This window comes from Lemur catta, chromosome 1, assembly GCF_020740605.2.
Source record: "Lemur catta isolate mLemCat1 chromosome 1, mLemCat1.pri, whole genome shotgun sequence".
NCBI lineage: Eukaryota > Metazoa > Chordata > Mammalia > Primates > Lemuridae > Lemur > Lemur catta.
In genome coordinates, this window is record NC_059128.1 from 241,973,646 (window position 1) to 241,998,969 (window position 25,324).

Here is a 25,324-nt window from a genome sequence, read left to right on the forward strand (position 1 = left end):
TTGGACTTCTGTTTCTCAAACAGTATCAGCTCCCACAATATTTTTTTTAAATAAGCACCATGTATTTTCTCAGCTCAGAGGGAGAAGTGTTAGGGTTCAACCTTATCAGTCTCCAAATTCTGCTCCCAATTAAGATTATAATTGCAAACCAGGGAAGCATCCTAAGTAAAAACTGCCAATTCAAAGGAAAGTTCCCCTATGTTCCTCCTTGTAATAATGAAAGGCATATAAAAACTTGCTTTAATACAGCCACTCGTCAAACAACTCAAAGTAATTCCTCAGGAATGCATTACTGTCCTTCACTATTAGTGGGTTTGGCTGGGTTTTAATTTTTTTCTTCTCTTTAAAAAAAAAAAAAGCTATTCTTTTTCTGTTCTTTCCCTTATAATGGTGTTCTTGTCTGAATTCATTGATATCAGTCACTTTTGAAGCCTCAGAACCACAATTTTACAGAAAGAGGAGTTAACTGAAAACTGCAACAGATGCTCAAAGGGTCTGTAACAGACAGATAATTCCTATAGGGCAACGGGGGTAGGGACCATGCTGAGAAGGACATCTCTCATAGTAATATACATAAGCAGCCCATTTATTTTATGTAAAACTTTTTCTGATTATAGATGATATATATTTGTTATAGAAACTTTGAAAAATATAAATGCTTCTGAGGCTGCTGAGTTTAGCTTCTAAGAAGGACAATGAGAGGACTAGGGAGAACAATGGATAAATTTTATTATTTTTTTAGGCAAACCTATCAACTATGGCCCTATTCCAGGTTTTTCTCAGACTGCCAATGAGGAAGGAAATATGCTTTGGGGGAGGCCATCCTGTCCTTACTGCAAGCCCCTGTGCCAAGAAGTGGCAAATCCCCCCAAAGAGTGTAAGTTTATGTAATCTGTCTGCTTAGTTCAGACACAATGGCTGCGGGGCCAGCCAGGTCACTGGAAGAGAGGGGCAGGATTTCCTTTCCCCTAGCAGGTCAATCAGTCCCTGGACAATGGTTCAGTCACTATGCATTGTTCAAGTAATGGGAAGAAATGCCTCCTTAGGGGGCTGTTCTCAGAACTAGCTACACTGTTATTAGTAAGATCAGGTGGTCCTATGCAGAGATGTGGGTACACGGTAGGGTCCAACAAAATTCACCTCTCAGGCTCTGGAAAAGGGATGTAGAAGTACTTATGGTGGGAGAGAAAATGAGTGGCAGATGACATTGAATATTACATTTTCTTCCTGAGCAGCCTCAGCCACTTAAATGGTACGAACAGTCTCTCTGTGATGATCCTCAGAGCAACATGTCCACAATTTCAATCCTACCAAACAGTTCCACATGAAGGCCCAATTACACTTCAAACTTAGCATGTGCCCACAAACCAATACATGTTCTCTCTTGAACTGTTCTTTGTCCCACTTCTGATGATGGTCTATCACCTTCCCCTTACCCAGACTCAACATCTGGGAGCCATTCTCACTTCTCTGCTCATCCTCCAGATTCAATCAGCCACTCTGCCCTGTTATTTCTTTTTCTGTCCTCCCTCCTTATTTGTGCTACTACTCCCCAAGTCTAGACCTTAGTACAGACGGTAATATAAGATAATCTACTACATTTAACTAATTTACCTCTCTAACCCAACCTTCACTTTAAAAATCATTGTGATCATGGCTATTCTCTGGCATCCCCAAAACAGCACTTAACATTACTTAGAGCCCAAAGTTCAAAACTTCTACCATGGCTTTCATCTCCTACCTCATCTCCCTTTGAAACACTGGACATACCCTGCACCCTCACCAGAACACAGTACTAACTATCCTCCTGCGTACCGCTGGGCCTTCTCACCTTTGCTCATGCTGTTTCTAGGGGCAGAATGCTCTTCTCCCTTTGCTCCTCATATTGAAATCCTACTCATCCTTCATGCGTCACTTCCTCTGGATAGCTTTCCTTATTTTTTAGTCTTCCTGTGGGTTTCTAAAACACTTTGTTTGTACTTCTATGATACCACTTCATTCTACTTCATGTTATAATTATTTGTTACCCCTCCTATACTATAACCTTGAGAGCAACAATCAACTGTCACTTATTTTTTTTTTAATTTCAGGATATTATGGGGGTACAAACATTTTGGTTACAAGTAATGACAGCCTCACCCAAGCCAGGGCTAGAGGTGTGCCCTTCCCCCATATAGTGCGCACCTCATCCATTAGTTGTGAGCTTACCCACCTTCACCCTCCCAACACCCAATCAATATTACTACCCTGTGAGCACCTTAGTGTTGATCAGTTAGTACCAATTTGATGGCGAGTACATGTGGTGCTTATTTTTCCATTCTTGTGATACCTTGCTTTGAAGGATGGGCTCAAGCTCTATCCATGATACTATAAGCGGTGCTAGATCACCATTGTTTTTTGTAATTGAGTAGTATAGCATAGTCTACATATACCACACTGTCATTTATTTTTGAAACTCCTATATCAATGTTTCTCAAAATGCAGTCATGAGAATCACCTGGGACTCTACAGCCTTTCACATTTTCAGACCTATTAAATCCCAGTACAGGGATTCTGCATCTTAACAAGCTCTCTGAGCATATAAAGCTTAAGAACCACTGTCCTACAGTACCCAGGACTTAAATATTGTTCATAGTAGGTGCTCAACAAAGGCTCACATGGCTAACAACACACCTGGGGGCCAGAGCTGGCTTTTATTTGTTCTTTTCATAGAATCACAGAATGTCAGGGCCAAAGGACTTTACAGGTGATATGGTAGAACTACTTCATTTTTCAAACAATTAAAAGATATGAAAACATAGAAAAGGATAATATGTTTCCAGGTGCACTCTAACAAAGAAAGATTCTCAACAACAAGACCAAATAGTATAAGGAAGGGAAAGGGTGTGTGAAGGGGGGCCTTTTCTGGGCCAAAAGTGGTTAGAAATACAGCCCAGGAATCAGCACTGCTTATTCAGTTGACTCAACTCTTACATTTGGTAGTATTTCTCCAATAACTAATTGGAGAGATGGTAAAACAAGTGATAAAGCAGAAAAACAAGAAAAGTAAAACAATCAAAGAAGTTAGGATTATGATCAAGAAATAGATATCTTAAGGAAAAATATAAAGATGATAACAATGATAACAATAGTAACAACTAACACCCAACACTTTAGATGGGCCAGGGACTTTTCTACACACTAAATCTACTCCCCAAAGAACACTTGCAGGTAGGTATTTTAACCCCCAGATGAAGGTTATAGATGAGGAAGCTGAGGTTTACACTGGCTAAATGGTTGCTCAAGGATACACAGCTTGTTTAGTGCCAAAACTAGAAGGTAGATCACAGACTCCACATCCTGTGCTCTAGCTGCTAACCCAAGATGTAACCCTGAGAGTAAAAAAATTAGGCAGGTGCAAATGAAGGAATGAAGGGGGGAAAGAAGAAAAAAGAATGGTGGGGAGGAAAGATGTCAAAAAAGAAAAACTGAGGTGAAAGAAAAACTTGACAGGCCAGGAGCAGTGGCTCACGCCTGTAATCCTAGCACTCTGGGAAGCTGAGGCAGGAGGATTGCTCTAGGTCAGGAGTTCGAGACCAGCCTGAGCAAGAGCAAGACCCCATCACTACTAAAAATAGAAAGAAATTAGCTGGACAACTAAAAATATATAGAAAAAATTAGCCAGGCATGGTGGCACATGCCTGAAGTCCCAGCTACTAGGGAGGTTGAGGCAGAAAGATTGCTTGAGCCCAGGAGATTGAGGTTGCTGTGAGCTAGGCTGACTCCATGGCACTCTAGCCCAGCCAACAGAGTGAAACTCTGTCTCCAAAAAAAAACAAAAAAACAAAAAAACAAAAAAAACTTGACAGATGAATAAAAAGAAATACAATAAACAAGGAAGACAACTATTAAAGGTTAGTGTATTTTATTTTAACATAATAATTCTACACGGGATGCTATGCGTCTAGCACAAAACGGAAAGAACTGAGTTAGGGAGGATTTTGCAAACTATTTCAATGTTTATTCATGGATTGCCCTTACTGCCCGTTGTGTAATTTCCACAGAAAGAGAGATTGGGAGGTGACTAGGTTCAACTACAAACCATGCTACGTTATAGAGTAAAGGTACCAGTTTACTCTAACCTTCATCTCAGAAGCTGGACAACTCTGTAATGTCAGTCATAGCAGTGGAGCACTGTAAAACCAAATGTTCTCTCAAAGGAGGTTAATGGGATGAGCTGATCAAACAGGTTTCCCTTTGAAGAACCCCTAGCCACAAAAAACTGTAAAACTTTTAGTGACAAAGCTGTATCATGAGGAAATTCTGAGAAAATCAAGACAAAAAGCATATGAAATTTTGGGCTATATGCCATATTCATTATCTGTTATTTCCATTTCCCCCCACAACAAATTAGCAGTGATTTGCCAAACAATATAAAAGACAAAAGAAAAAAAAACCATATTTCAAAGATATTTTTCTCCAGTTTAGCGTTTCCTCCTTTTCATCACCATATCAATCATCATTACTTATGTACTTTCCCATTAAACACTGAGATAAAAACAAAAAGACTGTCATTCTGATAACACATGGCCTTGACCAAGCATTCCACAGCTGAGTCCTTGGGAGAGTCAGACAGCTCTGAATCCACCCCAGCTCCCACTCCATGTCAATTATCACAAATCAAAATGACAGAAGGTCTTGGGAGTCTTGAACTTCTCAACCTCTAGTGCTAAGGTGTGATGACCGGCCCTGCAGTCCCTAAAGTCATGACCACTCCCAAAGGAACACTGCTTTCTTACACAGTACGTTGCCAATACATCTCTTAAAAGTTCAAAGCATTTACAAAATTAATTTCATTTAGAGAAAAGGAAACATCCTGACTCCAGCTGTCTAACTAGGATCTGACAGCTTCCCCATTAACGCGGATATTGTTCTGGTATATTTTTAGATGTCTGCTTTCCATGATAATGTGAAGAACACAAGGGTCATGTAGAAATTGGGCTATAGAACAGAGACTTTGAATAAAACTGAAAACATTTCACCTTTCTATACTTCTTTTCAGCACTATGACTCAATGCTATCTAATGACTTGCCATAAACAGGGAGTCTGCAGATTGCTAGGTTTCTTTTTAGAACCTATGGACAAAACAAACCAATACTTTTAGAATTTACTGAATATATTCCACAAATATACTTCTCTCCTTTTGACTGCTCCCTAGATAGAACCACTGCCTCTGCCTCATTGAGCTCGGCATCCTTCAGATTTGTAATCCATTCCAAATCCCAAACTCCATGTTGAATTGAGTTAGCATTTTTTTTAAAGTTGTTTTTTTTCTATGAATGAGCTTTCCAACTTACTTAATCTCCTCCAAGACATCTGCTTTTTGATGAAACCCAGGAGCCTCCAACTCTGAACAGAACATTCACTGTGTGGTCTTAAAAGAGCCTTAGGCATGGATTCCTCTTGCAATATGCACTCCAAATTTGGATAAAACTTTCTTGGAGCTATTTGACATAATGCTCTATAAAAATGATCCAAGAGATGACACATTTTAATGCTCCATAGTTCATTTACTGAAACATGTCCAAGTATAAAATTCATACAAGAAAAAAACACCATCATTTTTTCTTTTAAGATTTGGGAATGACATTTAGGGTTGTCATACTACAATAACCAGCCTTTGCTGCCATCTAGAGATAAAAACTATGTAGTGAAATCAGAATTAGCAAGAAAAGATGAAAAACTTGTACATCAATGGTATAGAAACAGTAAGAACCCAAGAACTTTCTGGCAGCTGGCCCTATCAGTGACCACCACCCCAAGCCACATTGTCTTCACCAAAACATACCAGTGTTGCTTAAAAGAAATAAGCTCCACCAATATCGTGTTTCTGCCAATTGGTTTATCAGACAAACTTAATAACCTGTGATGCTTATTAAAAATTCACACACCTCTCTCCCACTCCTAGACAATCTACAGGTTCTGAGATGGTCTGGGCATCTGTTGTGTTTTAAAAATCCTACAGATGATTCTGATGAGCATCCTTTCAGGTTACCACTGGGCCATAATGCCCTGGCCTTTCACAGTGCTTAACTATGCATACCCAGGGAGGTAGGCCAGAGTTCCAGGTGCAAGAAAACTTAAAACTTATATCTAGAGGAATTTTAACTATGGCAGCATTTCTCAAAGTGTGGTAGGTAGGCTGACCACCTGCATCACAGTAAGTCACCCCGAGAGTTTTTTAAAAATGTGGATTCTTGGGCACACCTATAGACAAATGAAGTATAATGTCTCTGAGTAAGGTCCAGGAATCTACAATTTAAACAGGATTCCAATATTCAACATAGATTTTTGTATACTAAATTGGAGAACCAATCTAAATCTTGACAAAGTTATAGGACATCACAGAAACTTATCTCGTAAAGGCTATTATTAACACAATGGCCACGATATCAGCAGACTTGATTAAGTCAGTCCACCACTGATTTCAACTGCAGCTTCTACCACTCGTGGTTTGGATAATATGGTTGATGTTCATAGAAATGTTCTGATCTCTGAGGTGTTCCCTTCATTTTCTATCTCTTAATATAATCTAGTGCTGCTTTTTCTAATTGTATATTTACTATAGAAAATGTAGAGAATACAAAATGTAACATTTTCTTCTAGTATTTTCTCTTCACACGTAAATATTTGAAGCACGTATATAGTTTTTAATCCTGCTTTTAACATTTCTAAGTAAGCACTTTATCTTCAAAAGCATCATTCATTAAAGATAGCATAATATTTTCATATGATTATACTGTAATTCAGTTATAGCATCCTGATTGTTGGAGTTTTAAACTATCTATTTTTTACTGTTATAAATAATGCTAAATCAGATATCCTTGCCTGCCTCTCTGAATATTTCTTAGAAAGGATTCCTAACAATAAACTAAGTCAGAGTGAGAGTTTTCAGGTTCTTGATACACACTAACAAACTGCTTCCATAATCATCACCGAAGCTGCCCATCTTACCAAACCCTTACTGAGGCACTGAGTTTCATTACTTAAACAAACAAACAAACAAACAAAAAAACAAAACCCTTCATGCATTTGAGAGACAAAATGTTGAAGCAACATTTTAGCACTGAGGATGACACCATGAGGTCAGTGGAAAGGTAGTAACACCATTTAAAGAGAACACTGACATCAGAGTACCAACATCTCATTTGCCACGTTCAGGATTAAGTACAAAAAAAGTCAGTAAGAATACTAAACCCAAAAACACTCTTCTAGTACCTAGGCATTGAGAAGATTAACTAAATGTACCAAAAGAAAGCATATTCCCTATGTAGCTTAGCCTTAACTGAAAGATCCTATTTTTAGCTAAGTGTATGTAGTGTTTATTTGAAAATCATTTTTAGGTTGCTATAAAATTTCAGAGGCATTTTAAATAGGTGAATGTGACCAAGTTCTAATTGCTATTTCATCTTTCATTAAGTATGAAGGTCATATATTTGCCGTCTCTTACAAAAAGAACATTTCTGAAACTTCATATTATCTTGTTAGCAATTCCAGCAGTAAATGCCTAACTTCCTGGTTCATATCAAGCACCTTCCTTCCTTCTAGTTCAGTGGATTTCAAACTCTTTACCATAATCTATGGCTCTCAATAACAAATGTATGTTATCATATAACCTGGTGTGTGGGTGTGTATGCCTACACACACATATATCAACTGAAGCAATATTCACAAAACAGTACTTAGCCTTACTACATGCAATGCATTCTGATGTTTTTCATTCTAGTCTATTCTAAAATGAATAGGACATTCTATTTCATTTTATTTAATATCTAATATACATTTTGACTAAATGTTCAATGGTTAAGAGTTAAAAATCTATATTCAACTGAAGTCAGTACTGAAGCCCAATAACATCAGACTATATTTCTGGGACACTGAAATAAAATTAAAATCTTACATACATATAAAAAAGTGAATGTGTACATGAAAAGATAAAAGGACTATACTTTATCACTACGATAAAAATATGGAAATAAATTTCTATAGAATAAAAAATAAGATGAGCTCCTATAAAAACAGTATTAGAAATCTATAATGAAAACTATTAATACAATGGATTTTTACAAAAGATTTATATGTATGAACTCAGAGCAAAGAATGATGCAAAGGGAAATTTATTATTATTATTATTATTATTATTATTATTATTATGGGGCATCTACAGTTAGCTGAGACCCTCTTCCCATCTCTTTACCAGCAAACATTCTTATCTAAGAGTATTTTTTCCTTAGTAAATGAAACAAGAATACATTTCTAAGCAAGTATGAACTCAATCAATCCTTCACTGTTTTACACTCCGCTAAACTCACTCTCTCAGTCCTGACCATTCAACCTGTGACTCTTCTCTCACCCCTTACATAATGATCAGTGAACAAATATTAATACAATTCTACCTCTACAATGTACTTCCCCCCAACCTCTACCCCACTTTCCTACTTTTACCTCCCTACCTCTGTCCATAGAATCAGGTAAAATTTCCCCTATTTGGCCCCAGGCTACATTCCCATCCTACCTTACCAGTACAACCTAATTTGAAGTCATTCCATTTCTCAAATGTGTCTGATACTTTCCTACTTCAGGGCCCTTGCCCAAAGCATTCTCTCGTCCTGTTACCAAAAGTACTCCCTCATTGTTGCTGTTAAAAACCCCAAAAGTCTTTAAAGGCCCAAGCCAAATGCTACTTTCTTCATTACGCACTTCCTCCCTTCCTCCCTCTCTTTCTCTTTCTCTCTCTCTCTCAGACAACCTCAGTTGAAATTAACCTTCCTCTGGCAATCTCATGGCTCTTTGTTGAGATTAATTTGGGATACTACTTGTTTGTCTCGCACTAAACTGTGATCGCCAAAAAGCAAGAAACATAACCTATCCATCTTCGTATCTACCACTATCTACTGCCAAGGGCCTTATACACAGCATATGTTCAATACATGTTGGCAGAACCGCTTTGCTGAAGTTTTTCTCTTTCGCCTGACAATCTTTAATCTGATGTGTCCCCAGAACCTAATGCTTTCAAAGCCAAATCCCGCAAACTGACTCCATGTCCTGAACAATGTCTGCTTCTCCACCTTCCCTACCTTAACTATCTTTTGTTCTTTTGTATAATTCTAGATCAAGGAGCCACGCAAGCAGAGAACCTCAACACAGATCCCTAAACCAAAATCTACAGGCATCACTATTTCTGCTAAAGCCTCCCCGGGATTTATGGATAAGCCTATTTACCAAAATGGCTGTGGGAAGCTACACATCATAAAGACTGTCACCTCCAACACTTTCCTCCACATGGGAGAGAAAAGGTAAGTCATATACCTGGATACATTCATCTACAGAAATATCTGGAAAGCTAAAATTACCACTAGTAAAGGCCAAAGAGGAAGGGTCACTTCTCCAGGAAATGGTAAAGCAGCAAACTGACAGATGGAACTGTGCTAGCAAAAATTCCTATTCTGCTTCAAGACAGTCAGATTATTTCCATCAAAATGGCAGGACAATTAGAATCGTACTTAAGGCCTAAAACTATGATCTCTTTACGGTGAGAGAAAAAGTGTTAATCTTAGGTACAAGGAGGAAAGGAACAACGAAAGTGAGCAACAGCTGAATATATCCATTGTGTGGCATACCTGCTGATCACTGGTGTAGTACGCATACCTGACCGCTGGCACTTAGTCTCCTGTCCCATTTTTCCGGTAGGTTGCCCCTCCTGCATATACCAGGCCTCAGAATCATATTGCTAGGTTTGTAAGACAAACCATTTTAGATTGGTATTGCTGCTTTCTATGGCAATCAGGGCATTTATGAATCAAAGGTCAATAATACTGAGATCTTCTAGGGAGATATGAATGACTGCTACAGGTGTTAAAAAAAAAAAAACAACAATTTATCATCTCATAGAACTTTATTTTTTCTTTATAGAGATGGGGTCTGGCTCTGTCGCCCAGGTTGGAGTACAGTGGCACAATCATAGCTCACTACATCCTCAAACTCCAGGATGCAAGCAATCCTCCTGCCTCAGCTCCTGAGTAGATGAGACTACAGGCATGTACCACCATACCTGGCTAATTTTTCTTATTTTATTTTTGTAGAGACAGGGTCTCACTATGTTGCCCAGACTGGTGTAGAACTCCTGGTCTCAAGCAATCCTCCCACCTCAGCCTCCCAAAGTACTGGGATTACAGGTGTGAGCCAGGCCGGCCTTCGCAGGACATTCTTTATTCACATCTCTTTCCTGAATGAACACTACAGGAAAACCAATTGATTCAACAAAAGCTTGGGATCAGGAGACTCAAATTCCAATCCTAGCTTTTCACCTGTGTGACACAGAGGTTGGCATGCATCGGGTTAAGCCCTGAGTTTCCAATATGCAAAACAGGAAAGCAGAATAATTCTTTAGGTCCCTTCCAGTTCTGATAACCTATGAAGATGCCCAACTACAGAAGGCTGAATTCAAACAGCCATCTATAAGGCTGTACATAGTCCCCTGATAGTAATTAAAGTAATTCTTTTCATCACAATGAAAACTTTCTCATTGAATTAAGAGAAAGGTGTGCCTATAATTCAGTGTAGACAGAGTAACACAAGATATTTTAAGACAAATAAGGCATTTTTTACATAGAAAACAGTTACATTTCAAAATTCCTCAATCAAGGGGGGAAAAAAATCAATGAAGAGCATAACCTAACATTTTCTGTGATGCTTCACCAAAAACTAGAGGCATGACCTTAGAAGAAATCTTCGTGGCTAAGGACAGCTTGACAGTCCTGTGATGGAGCCAGCAGAGTGGGAGCAAAGGAACTGCTTATTCCCTGTACTCACTTAGCTAAGCCTGCTTCAATGCACTGATGCCACTGTACAAGCACCCCCAGGCCCATCCAATTTCAAGAAGGAAGAGGAGCTGGGGGCCTGGGCAGCACAGAGAGAAATGATGTGCAGCAGTCCTAGCAGGCAAGTGGCAGAGAAAGAAGGTGGGGAGGTCAAGTGAATTAAAAGCCGGAAGTGGAAAAGTCTAAGTTAAAGGAAAGTGGTAAGAGAATAGTGGAAGGAAATGGACTACAAAAGAAGGTGATGAAGCTGACACCAAAAATAACATGCATATGTGTGGAGTGCTTAGCGCTATAAAGCAGGTATTTGGTAAACCCTGAGTGAGTAGAAGATGAGAGAATAAGGAAGAGAAGGGACATTCAGTAAAGACTTAAGTGAGAAAATATGCTAAGAAATGGCAACGGTATATGATAGAGTTAGGGAAAGCAGTTATGTCCAGGTGACATTCAATATTGGTAATTATGCTAATGGGGAAAAAACCCACTGAAACACCCATAGTGAACACTAAACAAATTGAAAAGAAGCATAAAACAGGAAAAACAGCTTGCACCAACAATAGTCCCAGAAAAACAAAGTACCTGGGGAAAGTTTTACTTTAAGAAGGAGCACAAAATATATTGTATATTAGAGATTTCAAAATTGTTTTCTCTGATGTCAGATTTCCTGAAGTATTTTTATGAAAACCTGGCATAAGTTAGAGAGCAGGCAAGAAAAGAGGGACAAGATATCGTACAAAGAACTAAAAAAACGGTAGGAAACTAACAACACTTCTATGGCAACCAGAAGAAACTCATGTTTAAATGGTAATACAGTTCTAATCCCCTTAAGACAAAGGTCTTTAAAATAAAGTTGTATTTTAACAAAAGGATTACCAACCAAAAAATTTGTTTATTTCAAGCAATATGTAATACAGTAAAAATGCAAATGCAACTAAGAACTGGGTATACTATTCAGAGTTCAACAAAATGGTATTTGACCTACATATAACACAACTGTAATATTAAGAATCCTGCCTACTGAGCATAATCCTGTTTCTACAGAAATGTGGCCCCGCTGAACAACAAAGAAAATAAAAAATGCTGTCCTAATAATTCTAGAGTGACTTCCAGTTCTTTCAATTTTTAAAAGTAAGCTGATAAAAATCCAAATGAATGAAAACAAATCCAATTTGTAGCAAAAACTTTAAAAACTTGATACTTTTATGCAGGATTCTTTTCCCAGCCCTTCATTTATTTGGTTTCAGTGATTTGTGAACTAATCTTCACGTAATGTTTTTGGAATCCAGTATCTGATTTTACCAGCAATGCATCTTCTAACATATGACTGATAATTATGGACCGAGTAATGGACTAACTAATGTAAAACATGATTCTCTCTGGGGTATGTTTCAAATTCCTTCTTCTGGAGACATGTGACATACAATTCAGGGTCCAACTATGAGTCTGGGGCAGGGTATGCAAACTGTGGTCTGTTGGCCAAATTCAGCCCACTGTCTGTTTTTGCATGGCCTGCAAACTAAGAATATTTTTTACATTTCTAAGTGTTGAAAAAAAATCAAAAGAAGACCATTTTGTGACGTGAAAATTACATAAAATTCAAATTTCACTGTCAATAAATAAAGTTTTATTAGAATACCACCTTCATTTGTTTACATATTTATTTTCTATGACTGCTTTTATGATGCAACAGCAGAGCTGAGTAGTTACAACTGTGACCACTGGACTTGCAAAGCCTAAAATATTTACCATCTGGACTTTTACAAAGACAGTTTGCTGATTCCTGGTCTAGTATGAAGTAGACTTACAATGAACTTAGGATAAGTGTTTAAGAACTCAATCAACTAATTTTTAAAAGCAATACTAGCAATTTAAGAATTCAATCAAGAATTCTATGAAAGCTGATGAAAATGGGGAAACTATATTTCAAACTGTGATATATTTAGTAAAATGTATAATTCTATGAATGAATCTAAAGCATTCAACCAAAGAATGTCAGATTAAGAACAGATCAAAGGATTTGGCCTATAAAATAATGTAATGTATTATTGTTGATTCTGAGAGTAGAAATGGAATTACAGCAGGAACTACTGTACATGTGATTTTGAGAAAGATGTGCAAATTTGTGCCTTTGAAGTTTCATTATTTATTGTCAAGAACCATTCATTTAATCATTTCAAAGAATCATGAAATTATATGCAGTAAAATTAGCCCATGAAGGTTATCTGAGAGTCCATCAGTTATAGTCTTGAAGTACAGAACAATGACTAATAATGTAGCTCTTTCTCCCTCCTTTCCTTCCTCTTGCCTTTTTAAATTCATCCTGCCCCTGTTTTTTGCCCTTGAAAATCTGTCTTAATATTATTTCCATTTTGATTGAACCACATCAATTTATAAATACTATGATGTAAGCTGATTATGTTTGTTCCAATTCTGTAACAGTGTTTAAAACAGGGCCAATAAATGATTTTGAAAACATATCCTGAAGTTCATTCTCTGTTGTGTTATCAACATCTACTGTAAACATTCCAAGTTTGAATTTTATATGCAGAGGCAATGCTTTACAATATCTACAGTGCATCACTGCCTATATGTAAAATTAATACTGTAAAGGTCTAACTTTGAAGTGAAAAAATGAAAAAACAAAACAAGACAAATCTGGTTATTTGGGCTTAAAGAAAAGATCCAAGGTGCTCCCCCACTTCATCACTTCCAGAAGGAATTCAGCATAGACAAACCAACATAATTTGAAGGAGATACCATAAATGATATTACAACAACAAAAATACTTAAAATGCTCATTTCAGCAATCTCAAACAAAAAGAATAAGCACACTGATTCTAGGTAATAAAAGCTGTCACCAGTAAAAATTATAGAATCATTGACACAGTAAGAGTCTGTTGTACCCTTTCAAAACATAATTTATAAAAACTAAATCCAAATATAGTTAGAATACGATGTTAGTAAGCCACAGCTGTACAAGGTCTGCTAATGTAATTTTAAAAAGAGAAAAGCAGTATTTGCCAAATCTGTCAAAAGCCTGGATAGGATTTTGACAACTCTTCCAACAAATCAAGGTTCTTTGAATATAGAACTCCTAGGCTGAGGTCTCCAAGATGTGGCTATAAAATACTAACAATTAATATTAACAATTAGTTAACCAACAAATAATGAATGAGTGCCTTCTATGTACCCAGACACTACTCTAGGCCCTAAGGACAAAGCAAAGAACAAGATAAACTCCCTGCTCACATGGAGCTTACATTCTAGTGCTGGGAGAAAGTAATAATTTAACAAGAAAATAACAGTTGGTGCTAAGTGCTCTGCTGAGAATTATGGTAAGATGATAATGTCTTAGAGCGACTGGGTGGCTACTCTATAGACTGGCTGACCAGGAAGTGCCTCTCTGAGTAGGTGATGTTTGAACTGAGTTCTTAACGATAGGAGACGGCCAGCTATTCGAACAGTAGAAGGACAGCACAGCAGGGAGAAGAAACAGCTATCGCAAAGGGCTAAGACAGTATATGCTTAGCCTCTTGGGGAACAGAACGAAGGCTGGTACGGCTGGGATGACGTAAAGTAGAAGGGAGTAAGTAGCAGATCTGGCAACTACCAGCCATGGTAAGTAATCTGAATTTCATTCTGTGTGCCAGGGGAAAGCTATTGGAGGGCCTAAACAGGAGTATGATCTGAATTATCTTTTAAAAGGATCATTAAGGCTGTTGAGTGTGGGACAAGATGAAAACTCAGAGCTCTGAGAGAGCTTACAGCAGTAGTGAAGGTAAGTAAGGATAACAGTGTATACTCCCATGGAGGTAAAAATGAGAAAAATGCAAAGAAAGATCCAGGATATGTTTTGGAAGTAGAGACAATAGAATTGATAGATGAGACTTGAGGGGTGAAGGAAATAAATGAATAAATTAGGATACTGTTAGGGCTTTGTCAATGAAATTTAGTTTAATAGTTGGTTTAATTTACTGAGATAGGAAAGTCTAAAGAAAAAGTAGATTTGAGGAATAATTCAATAGTTGGTTCTTGTTTACATTTGACATTCCTATTAAATAACTAAGTGAAGACTTCAGGTATATAAACCTTGAGTTCTAGGATCAGATTTGAGTTACTAGCAAAGCCCAATTACAAAGCTGGTCATTCAGGGATACAAATAAGCAATGTTCTTTAGAGTAGTAAACTTTGGGAGACTAAGGGTTAACAGACACAATTTAATAACAATGATAATATATAAACAGAGGGGTTTATAAATCATGAGTCTCTTTAAATAAATAAAGGATTATTCTTTTAGAGATGAGATTCTTACTATTGATGATAGAATAATTATGAGAAATGTAAGTGCACAGACTCTGGTTTTAGATTGCCTACAGATGAATCACACCTCCCCTACTTACCAACTAAATGACACTGGACAAATCACTTAACCTCTGAGTGCCTCGATTTCCTCATTTATAAAATAAAGATAACAACAGTACCTACTTCATCCTGTACTTGTGAAGATCAAATGAGTTAGTACATACAAAGCAATCAAAATATTCATAGTATCTGTCACATAGTAGGTACTCAACAAATGCAAGCTGTTGTTATTACCTGTAGTTTCCTGCCACTGTACACAGAAGTGTCCGAACACTTCAGTTTTCTAGTTAGATACTTGGTAAAGATGGCATCAAAGATTCAGAATGAGCTAGGGAAGCATATGAAAAATCCTCCTTAAAAAACGTGGGGGCTAAGAGTTGCAGATTGCTAAGAACATCTTCTTTAAAAGTAAGCTGTGTGCCAGTTATTCCTAAATCTGTATTTCCAGCCTGGACCTGACCTGGAGCTCCAGACTCACATACTCAGCTGCCTACTGGACTGTCGACTCGGTGATTTAATAGGTATATCATTGGACTAAAAAGGGAAAGCATCAGTGTTCTCTTCAGTGAGCGAATGATCAAGTGACTACTTCCAACGGCAGAATCTCTTGGCTCTGCTCCATTAACTCATGAAATCCATGCTATGACTGACATTGTCTCAGTTTTTAGCTTCACACTGAGAAAGTACCCAGACCAATCAACTACATTAAAATCTCAGGCAATGTATCTACTCACTTTAGCATTAATGTTTTGAAATTATGATTCTACTGCATGTATTCCTTACTCTAAGTCACTTCAAATAGTTTCTGAAGGTAGGCAGGGAATAAGGAAATAAGTAAAATGAAACATTCGATGCCATAAGATGATTCTTGGGCCCTTATGCCTGGGGCAGACTGGGCTGCACATTCCTTAGCACTGGCAACTCCCAGCTATCTTATCCTGGGCCATGACTCCAATCATCAACAATGATGTCATCGATAGGGTGACCAGACATCCCAGGTGGACCAAGATAGTTCCTACAAAATTCTAACTGCATGGCCTTCCACTTTCAAAAATATCTAGGTTAGATGAGAAATTATATGTCTACCTACATATATGATCACCAAGACCCTGTAGCAGCTAGCATACATGCATTCATTCCACTAACACCCACCAAACACCAAGTGCCAGGTCCCACCTTGAGCTCCAGGGCAATGCATGATACAAAATGATAGGTTTTAAAGAGCCAAAAAAAATCTCTGCGTTATATACCACATCTAAGACATGAGAACAGCCAAAACATAGTAGTTTCTGAGATGGTCAGACAATAAGCAGATAGCTAGACACATTAGACAAGTGTTACAAACTGTGTACAATCAACAAATATTTATTGAATAAGTGACTAAAATGTTCCATCACCTTGCTACCATGAATGTGAATTGGGAACAGGTGACAGGGAAATATGTTTATCTTTACAGGCAAGTAGCATAATACATAACAGGAATAAATGCATCATTACAACTATTAATACCTTTCCTTTCTCTGACTTGAGGTGCCTTTTCTACTTTGACCTTCAAAACAAAACATAATTCACATATTTTAGGCTGATCTTTCCCCATTAACAAAGGAAGAATCTTGCATTTGTTGAGTACCTACTATGTGACAGATACTATTAATATTTTGATTGCTTTGTATGTTCAGCTATGATTTCTTCTGAATTAGAAATATTATACACGTTGCAGTTAGACAAATTGCCAGTAAACAATCAAGCACATTTCAAAGAAACTTATATGTTTACTTTGCTTAAAAGTGATTAACAAAACAAAGGCCTCTGATAAATTTAACATCAGCAATTTTCAAAGCTTAGTCTTACAGCTAGAAGGAACTTTGAGAAATAGGGTGATACCGGGGACTCCAACACATTGTCTTGATAGGAATTCTGGCAGCTTAGCTGAAGGTAGCTGTAGCAATTAAAAGTTCTACTAGATTCAATGTTTAAAACTGTCAGTTAGTAAAACCCTAAAAAAGATTATCTCTAAGGACCCCTCACTTTGATCCCTCAAAATACACAATACTGAGGCCCAGAGAAGCCACATAGTAATAGTGGGAAAACTGTGACTTTGAAAACCAATCACACTTGACTAAACTCTTCCCACACCTCTTCCTCAATGTGTGTTTCTAAGAACATTATTTAACTTTTCTCAGTTTCTTCATCTATAAAAACAAAGGTAACATTTAGCATTTAAGAATGTTACGAGTATTAAATGAATTTGTATTTATGAAAGATCTGGCACAGAATAGATATTCAATACATGTTGATTTCATTTCTTCCAAGAAATGACTAACTTGAGAGTAACATAGCAGGTAAGAGACAGAGACAGGACTAGAACCAAGAATTAGGATCCTCTTCACCACTCAAAAGAATTCAATTTCTTAAATAGTCTCTATCCTTGAATCATACCATAAAATATAGCTTCTCACACCTGAGTTTGGGAGACAGTTATGAAAGGAAATGTGGAACAACACAGGGCTGCAAAGAAATAGATTAGGTTATTATGTATGGAATGCTCGAGTTCCTTAAGTATTAATACCAAGTTTGACAGTTGATATCTCCGACATTTTGCTTTGACACTTCTTGGTTTGTGTTTGTCTGTGGGGGTGTGTGTGTGTGTGAAGGTACATCTTCATTCTTTCAAACGTACATTTTGGCTTGTGATTATCTTTCAAATTTTTTTTTAGAGCAATTTTTGAGAAACCATGAATAAGTAAAAAATTTGTGTTACGTTTTAATATGAGTCCCGTCATGGAACCAATGCAGCACAGACAGCTCGAAGTATCAACGGAGTGTTTGAGAAGGTTGTGGCTAATGAACACGCAGTACATCAATGGTTTGAGAAGTTCTGTTTTGGTGATTTTAATCTTGAAAATGAGCCACATGGGTGACCTGAGACCAAGGTGGATAATGATGAACTGAAAGCTGCAGTGGAAGCAAATCCATCTCAACCTATGTGCAAATTAGCAGCAAGGTTTGACATTATCATTCCAACAATATTGGACCACTTGAAACAAACGGGCAAGGTAAAGAAGCTGGATAGATGGGTACCACATGAATTAAACAAGCATCAGAAGAGAAATTGTGTCTAAGCTTGCCTTTCTTTGCTGTCACGACATAAGGCGAACTATTTCTACATTGTATTATTACATGTGATGAAAAATGGATTGTTTTTGACAATTGCAAGTGTTTGGTACAATGGTTGGATAAAGATGAAGTGCTGAAACATAGTCCAAAATGGAATATTCATCACAAAAAGGTAATGGTATCTGTTTGGTGGTCCAGCGCTAGTATTATCTACTACAGCTTCATGAAACCTCGTCAGTCCATTACAGCAGATGTCTGCTGCAACCAACTGAATGAAATGATGAGGATGCTTGTGATTAAACAGCTGAGATTGGTCAATAGAGACAGGCCAATCCTCTTGAAAGACCAGATGTCACAAAAAACCATGCTACAGAGGTTGGATTTGGAAACTCTCTGTCACCCGCTGTATTCACCAGACCTTGCACCAACTGACTACCACTTCTTCCAGGCTTTGGACCACTTCTTGCAAGGAAAAATATTAAATTCTCAACAAGCTGTGGAAAATGGCTTTTGTGATTTCATTGCCACTTGCTCCCAGCTTTCTTTGCTGCTGGCATAAGCAAGCTACCATTAGGATGGCAAAACTGCGTTGATAGTTTAGGCATATACTTTGATTAATTGTACTGCTTCTTGTTTGAGATATAATAAACTAAACTTTTGATTTGAAATCAGACATTTCATATTTAATGACCTAATATTTGTGCCTTCAGGCATAGAAATACATTTGTGAGAAACAAGATTGTAGAAATCAAGAAGTTTAATCAAGGAAGTATTATATTGGCTATCTTTCTAAAAATGACATCTACTTAGTTTGTACCTGCCCTTTGGGAAACAACACAACAACTGAAGTTTATTTTGTTTGTTTTTTGTGTTTGTTTTAGGCCAGGGCATCAGCCTAACTCATAGCAACCTCAAACTCCTGGGCTCAAGCGATACTCCTGCCTCAGTTTCCCAAGTAGCTGGGACTACAGGCGCCCACCACCATGCCCCACTAATTTTTTCTATTTTTAGTAGAGACAGGTCTCACTCTTGCTCAGGCTGGTCTCGAACTCCTGACCTCAAGCGATCCTCCTGCCTTGGCCTCCCTGAATACTAGGATAAGAGGTGTGAGCCACCTCACTGGGCCTGAAGTTTGTGATTTTTAATGAATGTTTCACTACTAGTGTTTCAAGATTGTTTGCAGCAAATATGTATCAAGTGTCTATCAAATGCTGGGGCCCGGTGGATGACACAAATGTGAATCCAACTTTGCTCCAGTCTGTAAAAATCATACAATCTGGTAGAGAAGAGAGGCAGACCTTCAGGAATGATTTTAAAAAAACAAAAACAAAACAATTGCATATTAAACCTGATGGAACTTGAAAAGCTCAAGGCCAGCCTGAGGTGGGGAGTTACTTAATGCTACTCTACTTAAGGATAAAATGTCCACTGCATCAGGAGTGGGTAAACACAGCACAGCATAGTAAAAAGTGTCAGAATTGTGTTATTAACTGAGTTCTAGACTTGTTTCCGATCCAGCTAGTTTTGTGAACTTGTCAAGTTACTTGACATGTTTAGGTGATGTTCCTCATCTGTAAAATAAGTGAGTTCAAAGGGATGACCTCTATTGAAGTCCCTTTCCAGCTCCAAACTAGATGATAACAAGAAATACAATAACTTATAGTTACCGTGCATATATTATATGCCAAGTACAGTGCTAAAGTGCAGCACTGTATTGTTTTCATTTAACCTTCACAACTTTATGAAATGGCCATCATTGTTATTCTTATTTCACAGGTAAGGAAGGAAAAGGAGACCAAACAGTAGAGTACTGGAGTCGCGATTTGAATTGAAGCAGTCTGAACCTAGTTTGGGGGTTACCCTTAACCACTACGCAACATTGTCTCTCTTCACAAGAACCGTTTTCTTACCCACTCTCAAGAAATATGGAAAAGAAAATCAGCTTAGAAAAGGGTCCTTCCTGACTGGCCGGCAGATCTGAGTTAATTTCACACTTGTCTGTTTCACGTGTCAGTCTCCCACACGGCTTCCCCGGCGGAGGCGGGGCGCTCCCACAGCCGGGCGCGGCCCCGCCGGGCGCAAGCCGGTGACTGCCAGAAGCGGCCGGGGCTGAGGCGCACGGCAGGGCTCGGGGAGAGGCCCCTTAGAAGCGCGGGCAGAGGGAGGGTACCTGGGCTGCTGGCGGCTCCAGCCGGCTGATTCTCCCACCACTCGTCTCCAAGATCGTCTGCCATCTCCGCTCAGCACTCGACGTGGGCGGACCACCTGCGGAAGGCAGACGGCGACGAGGAATCACGCTGCCTGCGAAGCCCGCGGCCGCCTTTACAGCACGCTGAGCCTCCGGTGGTCGCTGTCGCCTCCGCCCCGCGGCGATGACGTCACGCCTCCGCCCCGCCTCTCCGACAGCGGGTTCAGACTTGTCGCAGTTTCCACAGAGGCTCCGACGGGCAGGATCACTCTAGAAACGCAAAATAAATCCCTTCAAAGCATAAAGACAAGAAGACGCATAAGCCAAAAGCTATTATCATTTTTTTGATAACTTATTTCAACAATTTTTGTTTAAGTTTTTTTTTTCCCCCCCCGCCGATAAGATTGTGTCGAAAGTGCGAGACAACAATGCGAAGACAACTTTTCTCTCTTCAGTTTCAAAGAACTTGCGCCGCGGGAGAAGACCCGGACACGTGGGTGTGTTTTGGCTTGGGTGTCCGTGTTCTGGCGTTTGTGTGTTTGTACAGTTTGCTCTTAGAAAACGTGCGCAAGAGTTCCTCGAGCCTTTGGTGTAGATGTGGGTTCTGCTCCTTTTATACAATATGAGTAAAGGAAATAGGATTGATCCGGAAGGGCTCGCCCACGGGAAGACGCCGGTGGCCCAGACTTGAGAGTCGCTTCCCCATCCTCATTGGGTTGCGCCCCCACCCTTCCCAATTTGGGAAAGGGAGAAAAGAGTCCGTTGCTTCCTAACTATAAGTAAGAGACCTACGGTGCCTCTTGTCTCGTTCTCAAAGTGGCAGAGATGGACTAGGAAGGCCCCTTAGGCCAGTTACAAAGTAATTGTGGACGATATTTTTCAGGATGGTCTTCGAACACAGAGGCAGCAGCCGTACAAAATAAATTAAGGGGCGCGGTGTGCTTGACTCTGTGCACAGAATAGTGGTTTAAAGATGAGTAGACCCTGACGCAGTGGTGCGCACCTGTAGTCCCAGGTGCTCGGGAGGCTGAGGTGGGAGGATCACTTAAGCCCAGGAGTTGGATGCTGCAGTGACCCGTGGTGGGGCCTCTGCATTCTAGCCTGGGCAACACAGCAAGACCCCGTTTAAGAAAAAAAAAAAAGTGACTATGAATCTGCCTTCCAGATGTCACCAACTAAAGTAGGGAAGATAGAATTTGTAAGAATAAAAGTCTAGAGTTTTAATAGGATACATCCTCGGAAATGTCAAGACCGGGGAACTTTAATCTGATGAGGATAGGATTAGCCGTATATGGAAAATTACCCAACGCCCACCCAATTAATAGGTGGTTTATAAACGTATTACTGACTAGACTTTATCAGTATACTCTAAATGACTTAAAAGGGAAGATACTAGGTATAAACGTGACAAATGTAAAATAACCTGTAATCATCAAAAATAATGTCTTTTGTGAGGAAATGTAGATGACGAGATTTTGCTGGTAAAAAATTAATGAAAAGAAATGTTAGATAAGAAATACCAGTGTGGAAGAGGAAGTGCTGTGGCCAATAGACATGAAAAGATGCTCTTGTATTTCTCATTAATCTGGGAAATACAAAAAAAGACCACAATGAGATACTGGTTTTCATGCAGTAAATGACAAAATTAAGAAGTCTGGCAATACCAGATTAATGGAGAGTATATGTATCCCCCCCAGTGGGAATTCTTACACACTACAGGTGTGAATGTAAATTGGTATAACCACTTGGAAAAGCAATTCGGCACAATCTTGTAAAGGTAAACATTGATATACCTTATGATCCAGAAATTTCACTTCTAAATATGTACATTTGGGAAACTATTGCATATATGTCTTAGGAAACTATAAAAGAATATTCACAGCAGTGCCAATAATGATAGCAAAAAACTGGAAGCAACCCAAATGTGCTTCTATAGGAAAATGGATAACTACATTGTAGTATAATCACATGAACAAGCAGAGCAAATGAACATACATAACATGGATATAACCTGGAAACATAATGCTGACTTTTAAAAAGCCAAGTTCCAGATGCCATTTTTATAAAGCTCAAGTACAAGAACAACTAGAAAAAAAATTGTTTAGGCAAAAAAACTTTTTTAAATTTTAAGGTAAGATAATGATAAGCACAAAATCTAGGATATGGGTTGGTGGGGGAGGAGGGTGGTCAGGGAAATGGGATTAGGAAGGAGAACAAAGGCAAATTAAGTTATTGGCAAAGATCTAATTCTTGGGTAAGGTGGAGAGTTCACAGGTATGCATTAAATTACTATGCTTTATTACTTACAATATGTCATGTATATTTTTGTAGTATATTTACTTATGTATATATTTAAAGATAAGGGAAAAGATCCATTCACTTATGCAAAAGAGAAATTTTCAGTAAAAAGAATTAAATTGGGTACTGTTTGTCTCAAGAACTCACTAAGAATTCCAATGCATGACCCTACATCTCAAAGGCTATTCAAAGCTGCCAGACAGACCTACTACATTTCCCATGTCAGTTTACTTTCTCATTATCCTAGATCTAATGGAAGGATCAGTCTTCCTCTTGTGCCCTGAGTCCCAACCCCTTTTGCCTCCTAGCTGCCTCCACTTCAGTATCGAAAAGTGGCAGCACCATCACCTGTTTGCATTCTCATTTGAGTCATTGGTAATACTGGTTGGATCTATCTCCAAAATATATCCCAAATCTAACCCTTTAACCATTCTTGCCACTTCTACCACTACAGCCTTGATCTGAGACACCATCATCTCTCCCTTGGGCCACTGTGTTAGCATTCTAATCAGTCTCCCTCCTTATCCTACTTTAGTCTTGCTTCCAGACAGCAGTCATTATCATTATGTCACTCTCTGTTTAAAATGTTTCAATAATCTCTCATCACATACCCACTCCTTGGGAACTCAGATTGTATCTCTCATTCACCACTGTGGCCCCAGGACCAAGAACACTACCTGGCACAATGTTAACACTGAAACACATTGACACTCTGACTGAATTCAAACTCTCTTTACTTTGATTATTTTATTCACCTGGCAACCTTATGATAATTAATTTTTTTTTTTTGTTTGAGACAGAGTCTCACTCTGTTGCCTGGGCAAGAGTGCTATGGCATTAACCTAGCTCACAGCAACTGCAAACCCCAGGCTCAAGCAATCCTTCTGCCTCAGCCTCCAGGGTAGCTGGGACTACAGGCATGTGCCACCATGCCCGGCTAACTTTTTCTATATATTTTTAGTTGTCTGGCTAATTTCTTTCTATTTTTAGTAGAGACAGGGTCTGGCTCTTGCTCAGGCTGGTTTTGAACTCCTGACCTCACCTCAAGCGATCCTCCTGCCTTGGCCTCCCAGCATGGCCAATTTTGTTTCCCAAGGCAGCTTTTCTCTGACAACAGCAAAGATCAGTAAACTAAGTAAACTAAGGCCATGGGCCTGTTTTGTACTATTAACTATGAATATTTTTTACATTTTTAAAGCACTATAAAAAACAAAATAGAACAACCAAAAAAAAAGGAAAAAGAAGGAAAAGAAAAATAAGCAATAGAGACTACATGTGGTCCTCATATATTTACTATCTGGTCCTTTACAGAAAAAAGTTTACTGACCCCAGATTATATTGAGTAGCCAACCTGAGTTGTAGCATCCATCTAACTGTTCTGCTACCAGTGAACTGGCATCCTCATTTATAAATCAGTCTATTGTAAAATCCTATACCCCTGTATGTGATCACCTTATGTAACCCAGGGAAGCTGAGGCTGAAATAGTTAGTGGGTCTTTTTCTGCTTCCTCTTACTGTATAGTATCTGAATGAGTATTATTATAGTTTAGAGGAGTAAGCATTCACTTCCTAATGGAGTGAACTGAGAAGCCTTCATAAAAGAAGTGGCACTTAAACTTGACCTTGTCAGTGGAAGTCAGTGGGCAAAAATGCATGGGGTGAATGATAGTTCCCTGGCAGAAAGATTGGTATGTTGCCTTGGATGAGTCATTTAACTTTGTTGGGCTTCACTTTGTGATTCTTTAAATTAAGGGAATAAATTAGGTGACTCCCGAGTGTCTCTTCCAACTCTGTACCTTAATCTTGAGTATCAGACCAAGAATTTTGTATTTTTTTTTTTTTTTGTATTAGAGGCAAAGGACATGGTGGAAGTATTGTTTTAGAAAAGCTAACTTACAGTTACTATGCAGGGTAGATAGATTCAAGCAGAGCTTCCCACCTGGCACAGGTATGCCAAGAGAGTGACCCCCTCAGTCTTTGGGGCAGGCAGAGCCTCATGTTAAGGGTAGCCTCATTTCTTCACTCCACTATTGTACAGATATTATCACTTTCTATGGATGCCTTTATGTGAAATGTTTGGCAAGGACTGAATTAGTGGGAAGGAGAAAAAGTTTGAAGGCTGTTTTGTGAATGCTCACCATGAGAAGAACTTAATCAGGGCAGAGGTTCTTAGTCCATAAACCCAGTCTATAAATGTACTTCAGGGAGTCCATGAGCCGTGGTAATGTTTTCAAACTTTTGCATCATGTAGACAACAATAGTAGTAACAATAGCAGCAATCACATATTCTAGGTACCTCTATAAGCACTTTATATCTTAATTCATCTAGTTATAACTCCATGAGGCACTGTGCTGGGACTAGGGTGAGGAAAGCACAGACCTAGGGCTCCACATTTAAGGAGACACTCACTCTCAGGTTGGCACTGGCACAAACCTAAGAGTACCTCCTTAAATGTATCCAAAGAACCTGCTTGCATCACTCTATTCCTGGCCCTGGTCCAT

At 38.7% G+C, this 25,324-nt stretch overlaps 2 protein-coding genes across 3 annotated transcripts in view; one reads left to right on the forward strand and one right to left on the reverse strand.

Annotated features, from left to right (window-relative positions):
- Positions 1-9,340, forward strand: part of FILIP1L (filamin A interacting protein 1 like) — a 45,986-nt gene extending 36,646 nt beyond the window's left edge. Inside the window, exon 3 of the mRNA XM_045540407.1 lies at positions 9,152-9,340. Within this exon, the coding sequence (XP_045396363.1) occupies positions 9,152-9,340 (189 nt within the window). The remainder of the gene's footprint in view (positions 1-9,151) is intronic.
- The window catches only part of CMSS1 (cms1 ribosomal small subunit homolog), a 344,697-nt gene extending 323,981 nt beyond the window's left edge, over positions 1-20,716 (reverse strand). The window contains exon 1 of one of the 2 annotated variants that reach the window (XM_045540408.1): positions 20,507-20,716. In XM_045540408.1, the coding sequence (XP_045396364.1) occupies positions 20,507-20,570 (64 nt within the window). In that variant the 5' untranslated portion in view covers positions 20,571-20,716. The remainder of the gene's footprint in view (positions 1-20,506) is intronic. The other variant, XM_045540409.1, reaches the window with a different exon arrangement.
- Between the last annotated feature and the right edge of the window lie 4,608 nt (positions 20,717-25,324).